Below are 17,446 nucleotides of genomic sequence, written 5' to 3'. Positions count from 1 at the left end.
CTACTCTCACAGTAATATTTCCACTGATCTCAAGGTCACTCTCACTCAGGTTGGCTTGAGTAAACATTAAACAAGACATAAGAACTCAGTTTACAGGATTTGCACGGCCTATTAAACGTCACAGCCAGTTTCTTATCTGCCCTAACCACCTGACTGAACAATACAGCAGCAGATTAAACATTGAAATACTTCAAGCATGTTTGTCATTTTTCCCTTTGAATTGTATCCAATTTGTGCTTTAAATACAGGAATTCATCCAACTTTTACATTCATGTTTGTTAAGGATTTTGTCAGGTGGCTTGCATGTACATGTGCTGACTGAGCAGAAACTCCTCAAAGTGTATAGGGAAGTACTGTAAGGCGGGGGGGTTGGTGGAGAGGAGAAACATACTAAGTGCTGGAAAAGTGACTATGTGACTAAGTGACTATGCTGATAGGATTTTGCATTCATTTAGACAGTGGCCTCAAAGCCATGGGTGTTTTCCAGCAGATCAAAGAAATGCAGGTAGCAAGTAAGAAAACCAACTGGCAGCAGTCACTGATATTTCTACATCAAGTACAAAAACCTGAAATGAAAGTCATAATGTAACTGAAGGGACATGAAGCTACCAGCCACTACAAACCTCACACCACAAGCACAGCAAAGGCATCCATGTCAAAGCACACTTCATCACTTAACAGAAAAGTACGAAAAACTCGTTTTCAGGGGAAATAAAAATCGAGAGGTAGACAAAGAAAGCTGGGGAGGGACTATTTACAACGGCATGTAGCACTAGGAGAAGCAGCAATGGTTTCAAACTAGAGAAGGGTAGATTTGGATTGGACATCAGGAGGAAGTTCCTCACTCTAGGGGTGTGAAACGCCGGAAGAGATTGCCCAGGGACCTGGTGGGAGCTCCGTCACTGGAGACGTTCATGGTCTGGCTTGATGGGGCTCAGAGTAACCTGATGTAGTTGGGGGTGACCCTGCTTACTGCAGGAGGCTGGACTAGACAACCTCTAGAGGTCCCTGCTGACCCAGTGCATTCCATGATTCTCTGAAACTAGCGCTGTACACTAACAGAGCACTAACAGAGCAGCATTTCAAAGAAGGCTTTCAAAGGCTCTCTAATGAAAATCATGCATCTGCTCAGAAGTACTGCAGCTGCAGGTTCACAGTCAAGCAGGCTGTTCAAACAGGTTATGCTAGCTTGGCACAGCTGCTGGAGCCTTGTGTTAGCACCAATTTGTGCCTCCAGTTATGTGCACAAGGATTTAGGGCTCCAGTGTGAGCATTTCCTGTCATACTTTTTCACTATTACATTAGCATTTTAAATGCTAACAACGAATGGGAGCTGGCTGCCTCACAGTACTTTTTGTGCCTTCATTTTTGTGTTGTCTGAGCAAGCTCTGACCTTGTGATAGCATCCAGCAGTTTCCAAATCTCGGGCAGGTATTTAGAGAACTCGATTTAGCTTAGCTACTCTAGTCTACTTGTATCATCACATAGAGCCACCTGGGAAAAGCTGAATACAGACCACAGGCAATTCACCCACACTCCCTCCTTTCCTACAGGAGGATTGAAGGAACCTGCACCATAGTTTAGAAGCAGTAAAAGAACCAGGCCTACACTACTAGAAAACAACCTTGAATTCCAAAGAAAGCCTTTCATACACAGTCAAGAACAGAAAAGGTTTGCTTATGTCTCGGTCCAGAGAGGGAAAGAGACTCAGTTCTCTTGAATGCTCCCGTGTTGTGAAGTGAGAGGCACAAACCAGGCCAAAAGAGCAACAGCTAGACTATTGATTACATAAATTAAGTGGATGGATCAGAAGGGGAGAGAGAGAAGAGGGAGAGAAGACAAAAGGAATTATATTACCACACCCCTCACCCCCCCAAGACACAAGACAGTTTGAGTCTGTGGAGGAAAGGTGCTGCAGGAGATGTTGGGTCTGTAGAGAAAGGGTGCTGAGGCTTTGGCTGTAAGAGAGATGTGATCCTCTGGGCAGCCTCTTCAGCTCCATGAGTTGCAGCAAGTGGAACTTAGGACATGCACAGAGGGTTCAGTCTGCTTCTTCCAGGCTCCATGGCCTCTTTTCTCTGGAGCAGCCTTGTCCTGGGCTTTTCCTTCTCAGCGGCATTGTCCCTCTCCTGTGTTTTCCTTCATCTGTGCTTTTGGTTCTCTGTTTTTCTTCTGCTAAGCCAGTAGTTGCTCAAGTCTTTTGTACAGTATTTTAGTCCTTCGCTATGTGTCCAAGTATTGTCCCTCAGGAAATCAGGGGCCAGGAAATCATCCCTAGGTAAATATCCAGGTATCGTTCCCCAGGAAATCTTTCTGTGCATTCCTGTGTGTTTGGGCAGGGGTCTGGATGGCGGGGGGAGGCCTCTGCCTCCTCCTTCTCCATCTACCTGCGCACACACTCATTACACATCAGGACACAGGTGGTGAATCCATTGTCCACCATCCTCCCTTCCCAGGGTACTTGATGGGTGGAGATTATCTTTGTCTTATGCATGTTCCCATAGGTGGCCTTGGTCCATTGTTGTGAGCCCAGCTGTGGCCAGTGAGCACCTTCCAAGAGTCCTTCCAGTGGCTCTGCCCAACACACATCAGCTGCTGTCTGGGCAAGCAGCAAGTGATTTTATCTTTGTTGAGTCACACCAGGAGAGCCAACTTTCAGTCTCTCACAGCTTATAAGACAGTAGACTAAAAGCATGTCAGAGATCCCACTCCAACCCCATGCTCTGGGGCACGACAGGATTTTGGAAACGGACTCTTTCCCTGCGTGTCCTGATACAGAACCTAAGTTGTACACTTAGCATTTAACATGTTTAAAACCTAGGAGTTTAAAGTTGCATTTTAAGTTATGGACACCAAATGACCAACTTTTTTTGTAAGAGTAGAATGTGCTGTAAGAGAGACTCAGAGGTACAAGAGAGCACAGGATGTTTAGACCACAGAGCCAAGTGAAGGGAAAAGTCTTTATGCAGCCAAGGAACTGCTAGATTAACTATAGATGTTAAAATAACCACATTAAAAACCTACAAAACCACTACAGACACCCTGGACCCTGAAGAAAACCATCACTTAATGCACTCTTCTATTCACAACTGTTTTCTCCAACCCCTGAGCCTGAAAGAATTCCTCTTCCTCTTCTTCCCAAGAAGTGTTCTTTCAGTTCCAAGAAGAATGAGAGATGCTCAAATACTGTATCGTGTTTTCCTTTTAGGATCCACACTTCACCCACCTGACAAACATCATTACATGATAACAAATCCAGTTGCTGTTTAGCCTCAGCTGCCAGAAACACTTCAAGAGGAAATCAAAGAATGAAGGGGTTGGAAGGGACTCCTGAAGATCGAGTCCAATCCCCCGGCCAGAGCAGGATCACCTAAAGCAGATCACATAGGAACACATCTAGGTGGGCCTCAAAAGTCTCCAGAGATGGAGGCTCCACCACCTCTCTGGGCAGCCCAGAGAGTGCTCCTTCGCCCTCAAATTAAAGAAGTCCCTTCTCATGTCTAGATGGAACTTCCTACGTTCAGGTTTATGCCCATGACCTCAGGTCTTGTCTGGCCCCATCTTCCTGACACCATCCCTTAGATATCTGTAATCACGAATTAGATCACACAGTACCACAGTATCACCAAGGCTGGAAGAGACCTCAAAGATCATCCAGTCCAACCTGTCACCACAGACCTCATGACCAGACCATGGCACCAAGTGCCACATCCAATCCCCTCTTGAACACCTCCAGGGATGGGGACTCCACCACCTCCCTGGGCAGCACATTCCAATGACCAATGACTCTCTCAGTGAAGAACTTTCTCCTCACCTCCAGCCTAAACCTCCCCTGGTGCAGCTTGAGACTGTGTCCCCTTGTTCTGGTGCTGGTTGCCTGAGAGAAGACACCCCCTGGAACCTCCTCTTCTCCAAGCTAAACATTCCAGTCCCTCAGTCATCTTAGTGGCCCTGAGCTAGACTTTCTTTGTCCTTATTGAACTGCAGTGCCCAGAACTGGGCACAGTTATCCAGGTGAGGCCTCACCAGGATAGGGTAGAAGAGGAGGAGAACCTCCCTCCCTCAACCTTCAGGCCCCACACTCCTCTTAATGCATCCTGGGATGGCCAAAGGGCCGTGGGGGCACACTGCTGGCGCTCAGTCATCCTGCTGCCTACCAGCATGCCCAGGACCTTTTCTCCACAGAGCTGGTCTCCAACAGGTCAGCATCCAACCTCTAGAGTTTACTTCTTCAAAACAGCACTATATGGTCATGTCCTTGATGCAAGCAGTGGACTCTGTAAAAAAGTTAATTCAGAGTTTGTCATCCTCCCTCCCCTTTATGGAGTTAGCCACCAACTGCCTCTTCTACGCTGCAACTACTGAGCTTTGCTATTATATAATTAGAGTTAGAATTAACCAGGTTGGAAAAGACCTTTGAGATCATCAAGTCCAACCTATAAGCCTCACTTGATCTTATTTTGCCCCACTGATCTCTTACAGGTATTACAAACTCCTTCAGATCTCCATTTGCTTAATCATTTTGCACACTCCTCATTTTGGTATTTCCTCTCCTGCATGAACACAGCAATGTCACCTCAAATCCTTGGTCAAGTATAAGATATGGAGAATCTGTAACAAGCAGAGAAAAACCACACCAGCACACTGTGATGAAGCTGTTCACACTGTGTAGCTGGCAATCCAGTCATCCCTCCTGTGTGCCCACCAGCGGCCTAACGGAGCCAGGCGCTGCCCATGACACCGATCTTCAGTGACAACATTTAAAAGCTCACAAACTCATCATCCTACAATTTCACAAGACTAAACACAGAGGGAGAGTCTTACATTATCTAGGTTCTTTTACCTCAACAAATAAGCCTTATTTCATAGCATATTCATGGAGCATCATAAAAGTCTATAAAGAGCAAAACACACCGAGCAGGTTTTTCTGGTACACTAAAGGAGAAATAAGGATATGTGTGTGTTAGCAGCCCAGAGGGTGGCAAACATTCAGCTATTGCTGAATTCATTGTATCAGTCAGGGTTGGAAGGGACCACAAGGATCAGCCAGTTCCAACCCCCCTGCCATGGGCAGGGACACCCCACACTAGATCAGCCTGCCCAGAGCCTCAGCCAGCCTGGGCTTAAACACCTCCAGGGACAGGGCCCCAACCACCTCCCTGGACAACCCATTCCAGGGCTTCACCACTCTCATGGGGAAGAACTTCCTCCTCACCTCCAGCCTGAATCTCCCCACCTCCAGCTTCATTCCATTCCCCCTAGTCCTATCACTGCCTGAGATCCTGAGCAGTCCCTCCCCAGCCTTCCTGTAGGCCCTCTTCAGATACTGGAAGGCCACAATGAGGTCACCTGGGAGCCTTCTCTTCTGCAGACTGAACAGCCCCAACTCCTTCAGTCTGTCCTCACAGGAGAGGTGCTCCAGTCAGTAAACTCTAATACACCATGGTAATTGTCACAACCACAAACATTTCATGAGTTTTAAATGCCTGGAGTATGGGGTTGCTTAGCCTGGAGAGGAGGAGGCTCAGGGGTGACCTTATTGCTCTCTACAACTACCTGAAGGGAGGTTGTAGACAGGCAGAGGTTGGTCTCTTCTCCCAGGCAGCCAGCACCTGAACAAGAGGACACAGTCTCAGGCTGCACCAGGGGAGGTTTAGGCTGGAGGTCAGGAGGAAGTTCTACACAGAGAGAGTGATTGCCCATTGGAATGGGCTGCCTGGGGAGGTGGTGGAGTCACCATCACTGGAGGTGTTCAGGAGGAGACTTGATGGGGTGCTTGGTGCCATGGGTTAGTTGATTAGGTGGTGTTGGGTGATAGGTTGGACTCGATCTTGAAGGTCTCTTCCAGCCTGGTTTATTCTATTCTATTCTTTCCAGCTGCATTAAACAGGAAGCTTCCAAACATTTCAACTACCATTCACATAATACTCTGAGGCTTTTCTAGAGAAAAAGAATTACTTTGCTGCATAATTAGTACACACAGAGACAAGTACCTGTGATTGCTAGCTCCCTGTGAGTTTAAGTTCACATATATAAATTCAAGAACATTTGTTGCAAGAGAAATCCCAAGGATGGTCTTCAGCAGAACAGGGCCAAGAGGCCTGTCCATTTCTGACACTTCACAAGTTTGGAACCAACCAGTTTTGCCACAGCCTATTTTTGGATGCAAGAAAGTGGCATGAATGAGTATGACCAACTGTGGTGTATTGACATGCAGGCATGCAAATGCTTGGAGTCCATATGACAGAAAGAAATACAAAAGGTTTTGAATTACAGATCAGGTTCCAAGTTTTCCCCTTGCCTCTGCAAAGTTAGTGCTATCCTGCTCCAGGCTATCAGCAATCACCTTTGGTTACCCCAAACATGTCAGCCTTGTCAGGGAAATGACACAGATGTAGGAGTTTCTTCTTGGAGCACACAAACAAGAATCCTTCTGCACCCAGAGAGCCATGAGCTTAACCAGTTACATCAATGTACTCTAAGGCTTGTTAGAAAGAATTAAGAAAGAAGAAGATCCTAAGGCATCACTGCAGCTGAAACTGATGAAATCCTCCACTGTTCTTGTGGCAATCCTCTGGCAGAATGTGTTTGCTTACTGTTCTGCAATGCACAGACTTATAGAAGGGTTTAGATTGAAAGGGACCTTAAAAACCATCTCATTCCAACCCCCCTTGACATGGGCTGGGACACATTCTACTAAACCAGGGTGTTAAGGCCTCATCCACCCTGGCCTTGAACAGCTCCAGGGAGAGGGCATCTACAACCTCCCTCTCTCCACAGGCTTACATGAAAACATACCAAACTCTGTCTCCTAAAGTCCTTTCCTTTGGTAAACACCAAAAGAGTCGCTCTCCTGAAAAGGATTTATCACCCTGCTAGAAAACTAAAAACTTAACCCAAGCCACTGCTAACTAAGTATGGAAAAAATGTCCTAAATTCAGGTGTGAAAGCTTCTGACATCTCCACTTCATGCTAGAGAAAATTGTTTGGTTTGGGAAGTCTGTGATTTCTTCAGTTGTCTCAGCTGGTTTGAGATACTACCTATGCATAAGCCTTGTCCTACTCACATTTTTGGCTGGTGTATCTGCAGTAAATCAGCACCATGAACACAAGTCCAAACAGCAACTTTCCCAGCTCCCTGTCAACAGCTATTTCCCAACCACAAATCTGAACCTGATAACAGTATCTATGTAGTAATAGCAATAAAAAAATCCCTAGTTTTTGAAGGAAACAATTACTGCCCATATTTGATTTCAACCACAGAGCTTGACTCTCAGTGCCAGAGCTGGAAATTTCCATGGACAGCATGGGAACAGCGACCCAATGAACAAAGCTGCACAGATGAATTCACCTGAATTGGAATGCTGCTCTCTGGACAGTCTGAACTCCAGCCCAGTAAGGCCAGAGCAGCAAGTCTGGTACCACAGAACCACACCCTACAGATTCACATTTGTAAGCATGATCAAACTGCTAAGGAATAAGGAGTACTAGCAACAGCAGTGACAACTCCAGAAGACAGCAAACCAGAAAGCTGTTTAAGAACAGAGTGCTGCAGTTCCTAAAGACAAAATTGTACGAGAGTTCTGACAAGAGCAATGGCAAAAACGTTGAGGTTTATCAACATTTTCCTTAAGTACAGCTCTTACCAGCTCAATACAACAGCAGCATTCACGAAATGAAAGCGGTTCCAAAGACATGCAGTGAAGTAAAAGCAGTTTTCAGAGTCAGCCAGGTCCCACACCCAGCCACCTCACTCTCTCCGAGATATTTTTCAAGAAAAAGATGAGCTTTGCAGCACACTCCAAAGGTAAACAAATCTGAACTATTTTGGAGTGCAAGGGAACAAACTCGAGAGCTCACCCTGCCAGATTGTCTCTTCTGTGCCATGGCCAAGCCTAAACACATTCACTACTTTGGGCTGTGGTGGTAGAGCACAGCAAGACTGCTCCTGCACAAACTGCCAGCTTTCTTTAAGAGCAAATGAGAAACAACACCACCACCCCCCCAAAACACTTCTATTGTGTCAAACATCTTAAAACCCTCTAAAGGAAGGGTGCAAATAAAGTCTGTGGTACAGTAACTTCAAAACTGAGTTCTTTACTTCTTGTTACTTCCGGAAGCTGGCCAATGTGGTCCTCATCCACATGAAGGGTCGGATGGAGGAACCCGGGAACTGCAGGCCTGGCAGCCTGACCTCAGTGCAATGAGGTCTCCCCTGAGCCTCCTCTTCTCCAGGCTAAACAATCCCAGCTCCCTCAGCCTCTCCTCATTGCTCTCTACAACTACCTGAAAGGTGGCTGTAGCCAGGAAGAGGTGGGTCTCTTCTCCCAGGCAACCAGCACCAGAACAAGAGGACACAGTCTCAAGCTGCACCAGGGGAAGTTTAGGCTGGAGGTGAGGAGAAAGTTCTTCACTGAGAGAGTCATTGGTCATTGGAATGTGCTGCCCAGGGAGGTGGTGGAGTCCCCATCCCTGGAGGTGTTCCAGAGGGGATTGGATGTGGCACTTGGTGCCATGGTCTGGTCACAAGGTCTGTGGTGACAGGTTGGACTGGATGATCTTTGAGGTCTCTTCCAGCCTTGGTGATACTGTGAGACTGTTACCTGAGGCACGAAGTACTGAGGCTAGGTAGCATTGCAGATAAACCACATCTTTATTGATCAAGGTATTTTGTCTGACTTAAGTGGTGTACTTATCTATTCTGAGAAAGAGTAAGACTACAATTCAAAGTTGCAGTCCCCAAAAGCAAAATAATTACCTCAGAACACACAGAAAAAGGACAGGTTTCAGAATACAATTCAAAATCAGGTTCATATTCTACCACCACCAGAATCCTGGCAATCCTCCTCTCCTCTCAACTCTTGATCTGAAGAATAATTCCTGTCTTACTCTGCAGAAAGGCAAAGTTTAAAGTCAAATGGTACACCCTGCCAATGCCTTACTTGGCCTAAGCAAAGTGGATACTCAAATCACTCAGACATAACCTGAAGTATATGGAAACCAAAGTACAGTAGCAGCATGTATGTAAAAATGCAATCACCCTCACAGGAATGCAGAGAAGTAGAGCTCAGAGGTCACAAGGAAAACCATTCCTGGACAAAAGGAATTACCCTCAATATCCCAAATCCAAGGCTATGTTGCTCTCTTTAAGGCTTAATCAAATTGTTGTCACATCTGAAAGACATTGTTAGAATGGAGCAGAACAAACTCCTGATATTACAATATGCTTACTGTTGTCTCTCTGCTTGCATGCTCCTACATTGAGGCAAGTGTACAGTAGTGTCTCTCACAAAAATGGGTACTTACAGAAGCAGGAGGCATGCAGTGCATTCACACACTGCCTTACATCTGTCACCTGTGTAGCCCTTAACAGTTACTGTAGATTTAACACTGATCACTCAACTGACTTGATAATTTTTGAAAGCTACCCAACCCACATCCCTCTTGGGCACTAAAGAGCTCACAAAGGCTCAGTTCTGAATTGCATATCTAACCAAAGGGGGGATCACCAAGTTTGTGCAAGTTAAAAACCCCTGACGAGACAGGATGAAATCTAAAAGGGGATTTCCGCCCTGAAGGCTATTTCTGCAGTCCACAATCACCAAAGGCATGTTGCAGCTCCCTCCAGTTTTCAACATACAAAAAAAACCCCAGATTTCCTATAACAACAGTAAGAAAACACCCTAAAGTATATTGCTACAACATTCTGGTTACCTCCCAGAAGCTATCGCTAGAAACTTCTACTCCAACAGAGTCGTCATACGAGCCAGACATTTCCGGGCACGAAGAGCCTGGAGGTATTCAGAGCTTGAAGGCTTTCAGGACCTGTGAAAATAGGAAATGAAATTAAAAACCCCAACACAACAGCTTGAATATTATTAATAAAACAGGGAAATTAAGTTAGGTAACATCCTCACATTTTTGGTATCTAGGGATGCCAACTAAAACCAAGGGGCAAATAAAGTGCACTTTGCAAGAGAACACTGCTCTGCCATGCCAGGTTCTTGACTCTTATGAGACCTGCCACCCAGAGAGTGGCCAGGCCACTTCTCTCTACCCAATTTCCAACTCTTGGATTTATAAAATTTCCTATTACAGATCAAAAGAGAGGTTTGAGCAGCACGATGCCTGCTTGGTAAGTACTCCAAAACATTCTGAAAGAGAACTACCCGGCCTTTGCTACAATAATGTGTCAGAGTGTCATAGTATCAGTCAGGGTTGGAAGGGACCACAAGGATCAGCCAGTTCCAACCCCCCTGCCATGGGCAGGGACACCCCACACTAGATCAGCCTGGCCAGAGCCTCAGCCAGCCTGGCCTTAAACACCTCCAGGGATGACACCCCAACCACCTCCCTGGACAGCCCATTCCAGGGCTTCACCACTCTCATGGGGAAGAACTTCCTCCTCACCTCCAGCCTGAATCTGCGCACTGCTTCCTATTCCTAATGAAACCCACTGGAAATATTCAAGGTCAGACCCACTTGGCTGATTAAGAAAACCAACTCTTTTCCTTCCCAAACTATTCATATTTCTGTAAGAATTTAATTCAAAATATCTACTTGGAAGCTAAAAGCATCTACCAATACAAACACAGAGCTTCCTCAGCAACAGATGATGACTAAAATGAAAGCAATGCAGAGAGGATTACAGCTACACAAGTCCAATGCAGGAGACAAGGATGACGGCTTCCTTCCCCAAAGGCTTAAAACAGCCTGTGGCATTCAGACAGCCCCAATTATCTCACCCAGTCAGCTGTGATTAGATCTACTGGACTAGTAAATACCCAAGTTACTTGTTACTTTCTTGCCACTGCTCTTGTGCTTTTGGAAGCAGGCAATAGATTCTAAATGATGCTATAACATCTCCTGAACCAAGGTTAGCGGCTCACTCAAAAGAGGAGTTTGATATTAAGTACATTCTTCTAAGGGCAAGTTTAACATTTTCACAAAACAGGGCAACAAAGGACAGAGAAGGACAAGGAAGATGGTAAAAGGTCTGGAGAACAAGTCTTCTGAGGAACAGTTAAATTACTTAGTCTGGAGAAGAGAAGGCTGAGGCCAGACCTCACTCTCTGCAACTACCTGAAAGAAGGCTGCAGCAAGTGCTGGTCTCTTCTCCCTTGTAACAAGCGACAGGATGAGAGGAAATAGCTTCAAGTTGCACCAGGGGAGGTTTAGATATCAGAAGATACTTCTAATATTAGAAGCATATTAGAAGAAACTTCTTCACTGAAGGGTTCTCTAAGACTTGAATAGGCTCCCCAGAGAGGTGGTTGCACCCCCTTCCCTAGACACGTTTAAGAGAGGCAGAGACGCAGTGCTGAAGGCCATGGCTTGGCACCAGACTTGGTGGGATTCCATGATCTTGAAGGGCTTTTCCAACTCAAACAATTCTATGATTCTGTAAGGTGACACAGTGGTACCTTTAAAATAATATCAGAAATTATGGTTATGTGACCAAAGGGAGACCAGAAGTTTAAAGACAGACAGATCAATCAACACTGCTAGCTAGAGTCTATTCACTGCTCACATCACCTTGCTTTGGTTTTTCCCCTTCAAGGCAGCACTACCACTCACATAACCCTGAAACCAAGTAAACAATTGAAGCAACTGTGTGACCCAGACATATCATACAAAATCAGGGAGGGAACACGAGTCCAAAGGCTTATAGCTGTTCTCCTATCAGATCTCAAGATCTTTCAGCCATTACTGCCAGTTGGAAGAGATCAGGGAGACAACTATAGAGCTGAGCATCTTGGGAGAAAGAAACCCTTGCACAGAAGCATAAACCTAAGAGGCAAGTGTTAACAAGTTACCCATCCTACCTTCCAGCACCACACAAATACTCTTTCTGAAACTGGAGGGAGGGAAGGAAAGGGAAGAAACAAAGGAGAAAAGGAATAGTGGAAGTGTTCTGAAAAGGAAGATACAAACCACTTACCTTTAAGAAAACAGCCTAAACTATAGCAGTGCTGGAAATTCCATCTGAAAAACTACCTGCAAAAATTGGACAAGCTGAAACAGAAGCTCAAACGAGGGAATAGGTTGTGAGGACAAGCAAGTGCTACAGAAAACACAGAGCTGTCCTTTTCTTGGTTTTCCATAAAAGCATGGAAATGATCCCTACTCAGGAAAATCTGATGGGTTCCCATTCGTTACACACCAAAGACTAACTGTGAGAAAGTATGAGCAAGCACATTTAGGGAAATATTGTGAAGTCATAGCAACAACTGGCAGAGAAAAACACTATTTGCACAGCACTACTTAAAAATAAACTGAATATTGAGATAGGAACATTAGGCTGTGTGAGTCATGCTACCCTCCTGAAATAGAATTATTACAGCACCCAGTCCTTTAGCACATTTTTGGTTAGGGTTTGGTTCTCCCATCCTTCAAATGAATTTGCAGAGGTTTCACAATGGAAGTTCATTGCCCTTTGGTTTGCAGGGTCTTGCATGTCACTATCAGAAGTAAAGCTCTCAACAGCTAAGGCTGTCATTATACAGTCTGGGAAATTTAGATCAGGGCAACGAACGAAATGAGCCCCACACACATTCTCCTCCACAGATCACCTGCATCTCACAAGGAAAGCACAGCACACAGAGCTCCTATGCTCCCACAGCAGTTTGGCTTCATCCACTCCTACCTTTATCTTCTCATTCTGTGACCCCAGGCCCAACTCTTCAGGAGTACCTACACTGCCTTTCTCTTGTCCCTCAACTACTTGCTGAGCAAGCAGGCAGCACAGTGGTCGAGCAGCATCCACCCATCTTCACATGTACTAGCAAACCAGCTCACCTAAAGGACAGATTATTAACAAGTGCCCTGGTTTCTGACAATCTGCTCTCACAAGCAGGGAGGGAAAGTAACACAGAAAGCCCTGGCTTGAGATAAGGAGTTTAATGGAAACACAAGGTACAATCACTTTAGCCTGCTCCACAGAAAAGCATAGCAAAAGCAGCAGCAGAGGACAGCAACAAAATGACCTCTAAGCCTGCAGCAAGCCCAGCATTACAGGTCAGCCCCCAAAACTGCAAGGAGAGACAGGAAGCCTCTCATGATACAACCTGAGCCACAAGCCCCATGGTACTTTGCTCTGGCTGCACTTTCACTTTCAAGCTGGCATAACATCAGCAAGTATTGAATATTCAGCATCAGATTCAAGTGGCTAAACCCACGACACCAAGCTCACAAGTACTTTTGGAGTGGGCACATCAGCTTAGGTTTCTCCCACCCAGCTGCTAATTCTCATGAAACTGATAAAATGTGCATTTTTATCTCTGCTGTTTAACACCTGTATGAAGCTGGCCAATTGGTTCAAAAGCTACAGGAGCAGGAATTGAAAGAGAAGCAAAGGTGTAAGCCTCATTTTCCTCAGAAGGCAGATCTTCAGGGAAGAGCTGCCACCTCTGCATCATGCTGTGTCCTTTCCTCAGCACAGTCACAGTTTTCAGGATATTTTCTTTCCCTGTACCAAAGAACTCTGAAATTTCCATTAAAACCCCAAATATCAGGATTTTATGAAGTATCAACGCCAAAGGTCCTAAAAGAAAGTTTCCACTGTCACAACTGCATGTAAACCACCGCCAGGGAAGCAGAGAAAGCCTTAACAGCTCAGAGGCCTTAGCTGTGAAAAGTCCCAGTGAATGCTAGCTAGCAAAACTTACACAGGCTAAACAAAGCATAAGCTCCCACTGACAAATAAAAGTAGTAACTACACAGCAAGCAGTGCATACTGAAATGGTGCTAACAAGCAAGGCCCAATCTTGATTTAGTGAGGACACAGCACTTCTTGTAAACCAGGCTCCAGGGATCTTAGCCACACGCAAGCCGACTAACACATGAGGCTTTATCAAAACCTTCCTCTTGGGGAACGTTCTAGAGATGCCACATGCTCAAGACCTTTAATTTCTTATCTCCTGCTAGTGCCCCACAATGTGAAAAAGCTTCCTATAAATATCCTGGAGGCTTAACACATGAGGATTTCAGAAAATGTCAACAAGTGATGAGCAAGCAGAGCTCCACATCCAGCACACAAGAACTGCTGTCACACACAGTACCACACAGCATCACCGAGGGTGGGAGAGACCGAAAAGATCATCCAGTCCAACCTGTCACCACAGACCTCATGACTAGACCATGGCACCAAGTGCCACATCCAATCCCCTCTTGAAGACCTCCAGGGATGGGGACTCCACCACCTCCCTGGCCAGCACATCCCAATGACCAATGACTCTCTCAGTGAAGAACTTTCTCCTCACCTCCAGCCTCAACTTCCCCTGGCACAGCTTGAGACTGTGTCCTCTTGTTCTGGTGCTGGTTGCCTGGGAGAAAAGACCAACCCCTTCCTGCCTACAACCTCCTTTCAGTTAGTTGTAGAGAGCAATGAGGTCTCCCCTGAGCCTCCTCTTCTCCAGGCTGAACAACCCCAGCTCCCTCAGCCTCTCCTCACAGGGCTGTGCTCAAGGCCTCTCCCCAGCCTTGTTGCCCTTCTCTGGACACCTTCAAGTCTCTCAATCTCCTTCCTAAACTGAGGGGCCCAGAACTGGACACAGTTACTTTGAAAGCATTTTCAACAAGTCCTTGCTTCATTCATGTTGAAATATGAGAAATTATTTACTCCCTTTCCTTCATGTGTCAGGTGACAGAGCTTAGAGTATCTCGTGACGTGCAGGAATCGGTGCAACCCAGAGCCTTTTAAGGTGCTGCAATAACCCAGTGAATGCCAAAGCTTCTCTTAAGGTGTTTTCCAACAGTAAGAGGCAAAAGATGCTTACAGAAATTCTTCATTTCATCACCCAGCCATCAATAACAGATTGTGCTTAACCAACTCTTGCTGTGAAACAGGTAGGGCTTCTTGTTGAAATGAAAGATTTTACCAAACTGAACCCTGCCTGGGAGAGGGTTATTTTTATTAGCTGTATTAACATAAATGACAGTATTAAGAAAAATACATCTGATGAAGGCCTCAGGGCTGCTCACTGAGTCTTGTGATGAGAAAGAGTAACAAGAGGACACAGTCTCAGGCTGTGCCAGGGGAGGTTTAGGCTGGAGGTGAGGAGGAAGTTCTATACAGAGAGAGTGATTGCCCATTGGAATGGGCTGCCTGGGGAGGTGGTGGAGTCACCATCACTGGAGGTGTTCAGGAGGAGACTTGATGGGGTGCTTGGTGCCATGGGTTAGTTGATGAGGTGGTGTTGGGTGACAGGTTGGACACGATGATCTCTAAAGGTCTTTTCCAACCTGGTTAATTCTCTTCTATTCTAAACAAGACAATTGCTAGTACTATGGCTCTAGCTGACTATTACTACCAAAGAAAAAGTCCATAAAAGGCAATCAGATCACTGCTCCCTGGAGAATTCAGCCTGGATGTTGAAGTTTAGAGCCACAGAACAGATTACGTTCTTGCACGACGCTGACAGCAATCCATCTGGTGAGCCCTACATCCTGAGCACTAAGGAAACTAATCTAGGAAATGCTGTTACAAGCTTGGTGAACCCACTTCCTATTACTCATGCTCCTCTGAGACTGGGAGCACCAAGTGTTCTCACATTTTCTATGTGAATACCACCTAGACATGTCTAAGTGAGCATATAACATAAAATGCCACTCAACAGCAGAGGAGGTACTAGTTCATACTAGTCACTCATAACTAAGAATAACATGGCATTCTTGCAATTCTGGGGCCTGCAGGTGGTAGGAAAAGGAGGGAGAAGCAGCCAAGAGCTGGGAGGAACTAGGAAAGAGTGCGTACAAGGCACCAAGGCAAAAGGGGACAGCAGCAGAAACAGGGAGAGGGGGAGCTGCCTGGCTTCAGCTCAGATGAAGGACAGCAGAGAGAAGGAGCTTCCACCGTTGTGGTTGCTTCTAGGTCACATCCCTTCCCCAAGCTCCAGTCAGCAATCAGAAGCCTATGCTGAATGCCAATTAAGTAAATCCCTTGCTTGGTTCCCAACAACTTCCTTGCTACTGGATTATATTCACCCATGCCCATGTTTGTGTGTGTGACATGCAATAGAAACCCATTCAGTGTAGCACTGTACGCTGCCTAAGAATGCAAGCACCAACCACCTATTCAAACCACAGTTAAAAACACTTCAGAAGACATTAAAGCAGTTAAAGTTTCCTTTATAAAGCAAAAAAAAACCCAACCAAAAAACCAATCCAAATCCCAACCAAAACCAACCCAAATAATCCCCCAAAAGTCCCCCCCCCAACCCACCAGAAGTACCAAACCCCACCCTGCTCCAGAAACCTAAGTGCCCCACTCCCAAAGCACAAATGCCCCTGCCCCCCCAAAACCCACCCCAAACACAAACCCACACAGCTGTATTGAGATGACATTGTAGAATCAGAGGATTACCTGGCTTGGAAGGGACCTCAAGGAACATCTAGTTCCAACACTCCTAGCACAGGTTGGGCAATCTCAAGCACAAATACAGGCTGGACAAGGAGTGGCTCAAGGAGAAGGACTTGGCAGTGTCAGTTGGCAATAAACTCCCCATGAGCCAGTAATGTGCGTTTGCAGCCCGGAAGTCCAACTGTGTCCTGGGCAGCATCAAGAGACTTGTGACCAGCAGGACAAGGGAGGTGATTCTGCCTCTCTCCCCTCCTCTCCTGAGACCCCACCCAGAATACCACATCCAGGTCTGGTGCCCCTAGTGTAAGAGCAACGTGAGGCTGCTGGAGCAACTCCAGAGGAGGGCCATGAAGATTATCAGAGGGCCAGAGATTCATGCCAAGAAACATGCCAATGGCCATCTGCAGCTTTACTCAGGCAGATCTGTGAATATTAACTTCAGAGCTCTTAAAGGGTTGGTTTGTTTGTTTGTTTGCGTGGGTTTTTTGTTGTTGGTTTGGTCTTTCCCCCAATAAAGATCACATGCACTATTTGCTATTTTTCCTTACAAAATGTTTTAGCTGCCAGTAGTGTGTTGGAGCTGAGCAAAAGCTCCAGCTTTGTGCATGACTGGCTAGGCTGCAGCCAAGCTACAGACTCATTATTACATACTCACGCTACTATTAAAGACTTAAATTCCCCTAAACCAGAATTTCTTTGCTAGAATCTCTGAAGTACTGCTTGGGTTGGTTTCTCCTCCCCTCATCCCCTCTTCTCTGTAACAACCAATGAGTTTTAGATCACACAGTATTAAGCATCATACAAGTCAGATAAAAATGCCTGGTGAGATTACATGGCCTGCTAAGCAGAGGCAAGGAGTCATCTTTTACCCTTCAAACCTGGTACCAAATTCATACTTGTTGCTGTAGAACAGCTCCATGAATTTGTCATCAAAGTAAGTTACTACTCAGAGTTTCAACAGGGCCATGCTTTCAGACACATTCTTAGCTACAAATTGTGCATTTTCTTTCACTTTTTTTGAAGCGAAAACTCATTTCAAATACAAGATACAGTCTGAATACTAAGTGATACACACTGTGTCCTCAA

At 45.7% G+C, this 17,446-nt stretch overlaps 1 protein-coding gene across 3 annotated transcripts in view; it reads right to left on the bottom strand.

The window, feature by feature from the left end:
• The window catches only part of PACSIN2 (protein kinase C and casein kinase substrate in neurons 2), a 57,250-nt gene that overhangs the window by 21,272 nt on the left and 18,532 nt on the right, over positions 1–17,446 (bottom strand). For all 3 annotated transcript variants that reach the window (XM_068170840.1, XM_068170842.1, XM_068170846.1), the window contains exon 2: positions 9,715–9,825. In XM_068170840.1, the coding sequence (XP_068026941.1) occupies positions 9,715–9,774 (60 nt within the window). In that variant the 5' untranslated portion in view covers positions 9,775–9,825. The remainder of the gene's footprint in view (positions 1–9,714; positions 9,826–17,446) is intronic.

The sequence above is a fragment of the Melanerpes formicivorus genome, unplaced genomic scaffold (assembly GCF_026170545.1).
Source record: "Melanerpes formicivorus ecotype bairdi unplaced genomic scaffold, bMelFor1.0.p_v2 SCAF_3, whole genome shotgun sequence".
In the NCBI taxonomy this organism is placed as follows: domain Eukaryota; kingdom Metazoa; phylum Chordata; class Aves; order Piciformes; family Picidae; genus Melanerpes; species Melanerpes formicivorus.
Note: the sequence above shows the minus strand (reverse complement) of the source record. Positions and strands in the feature narration are given on the sequence as shown.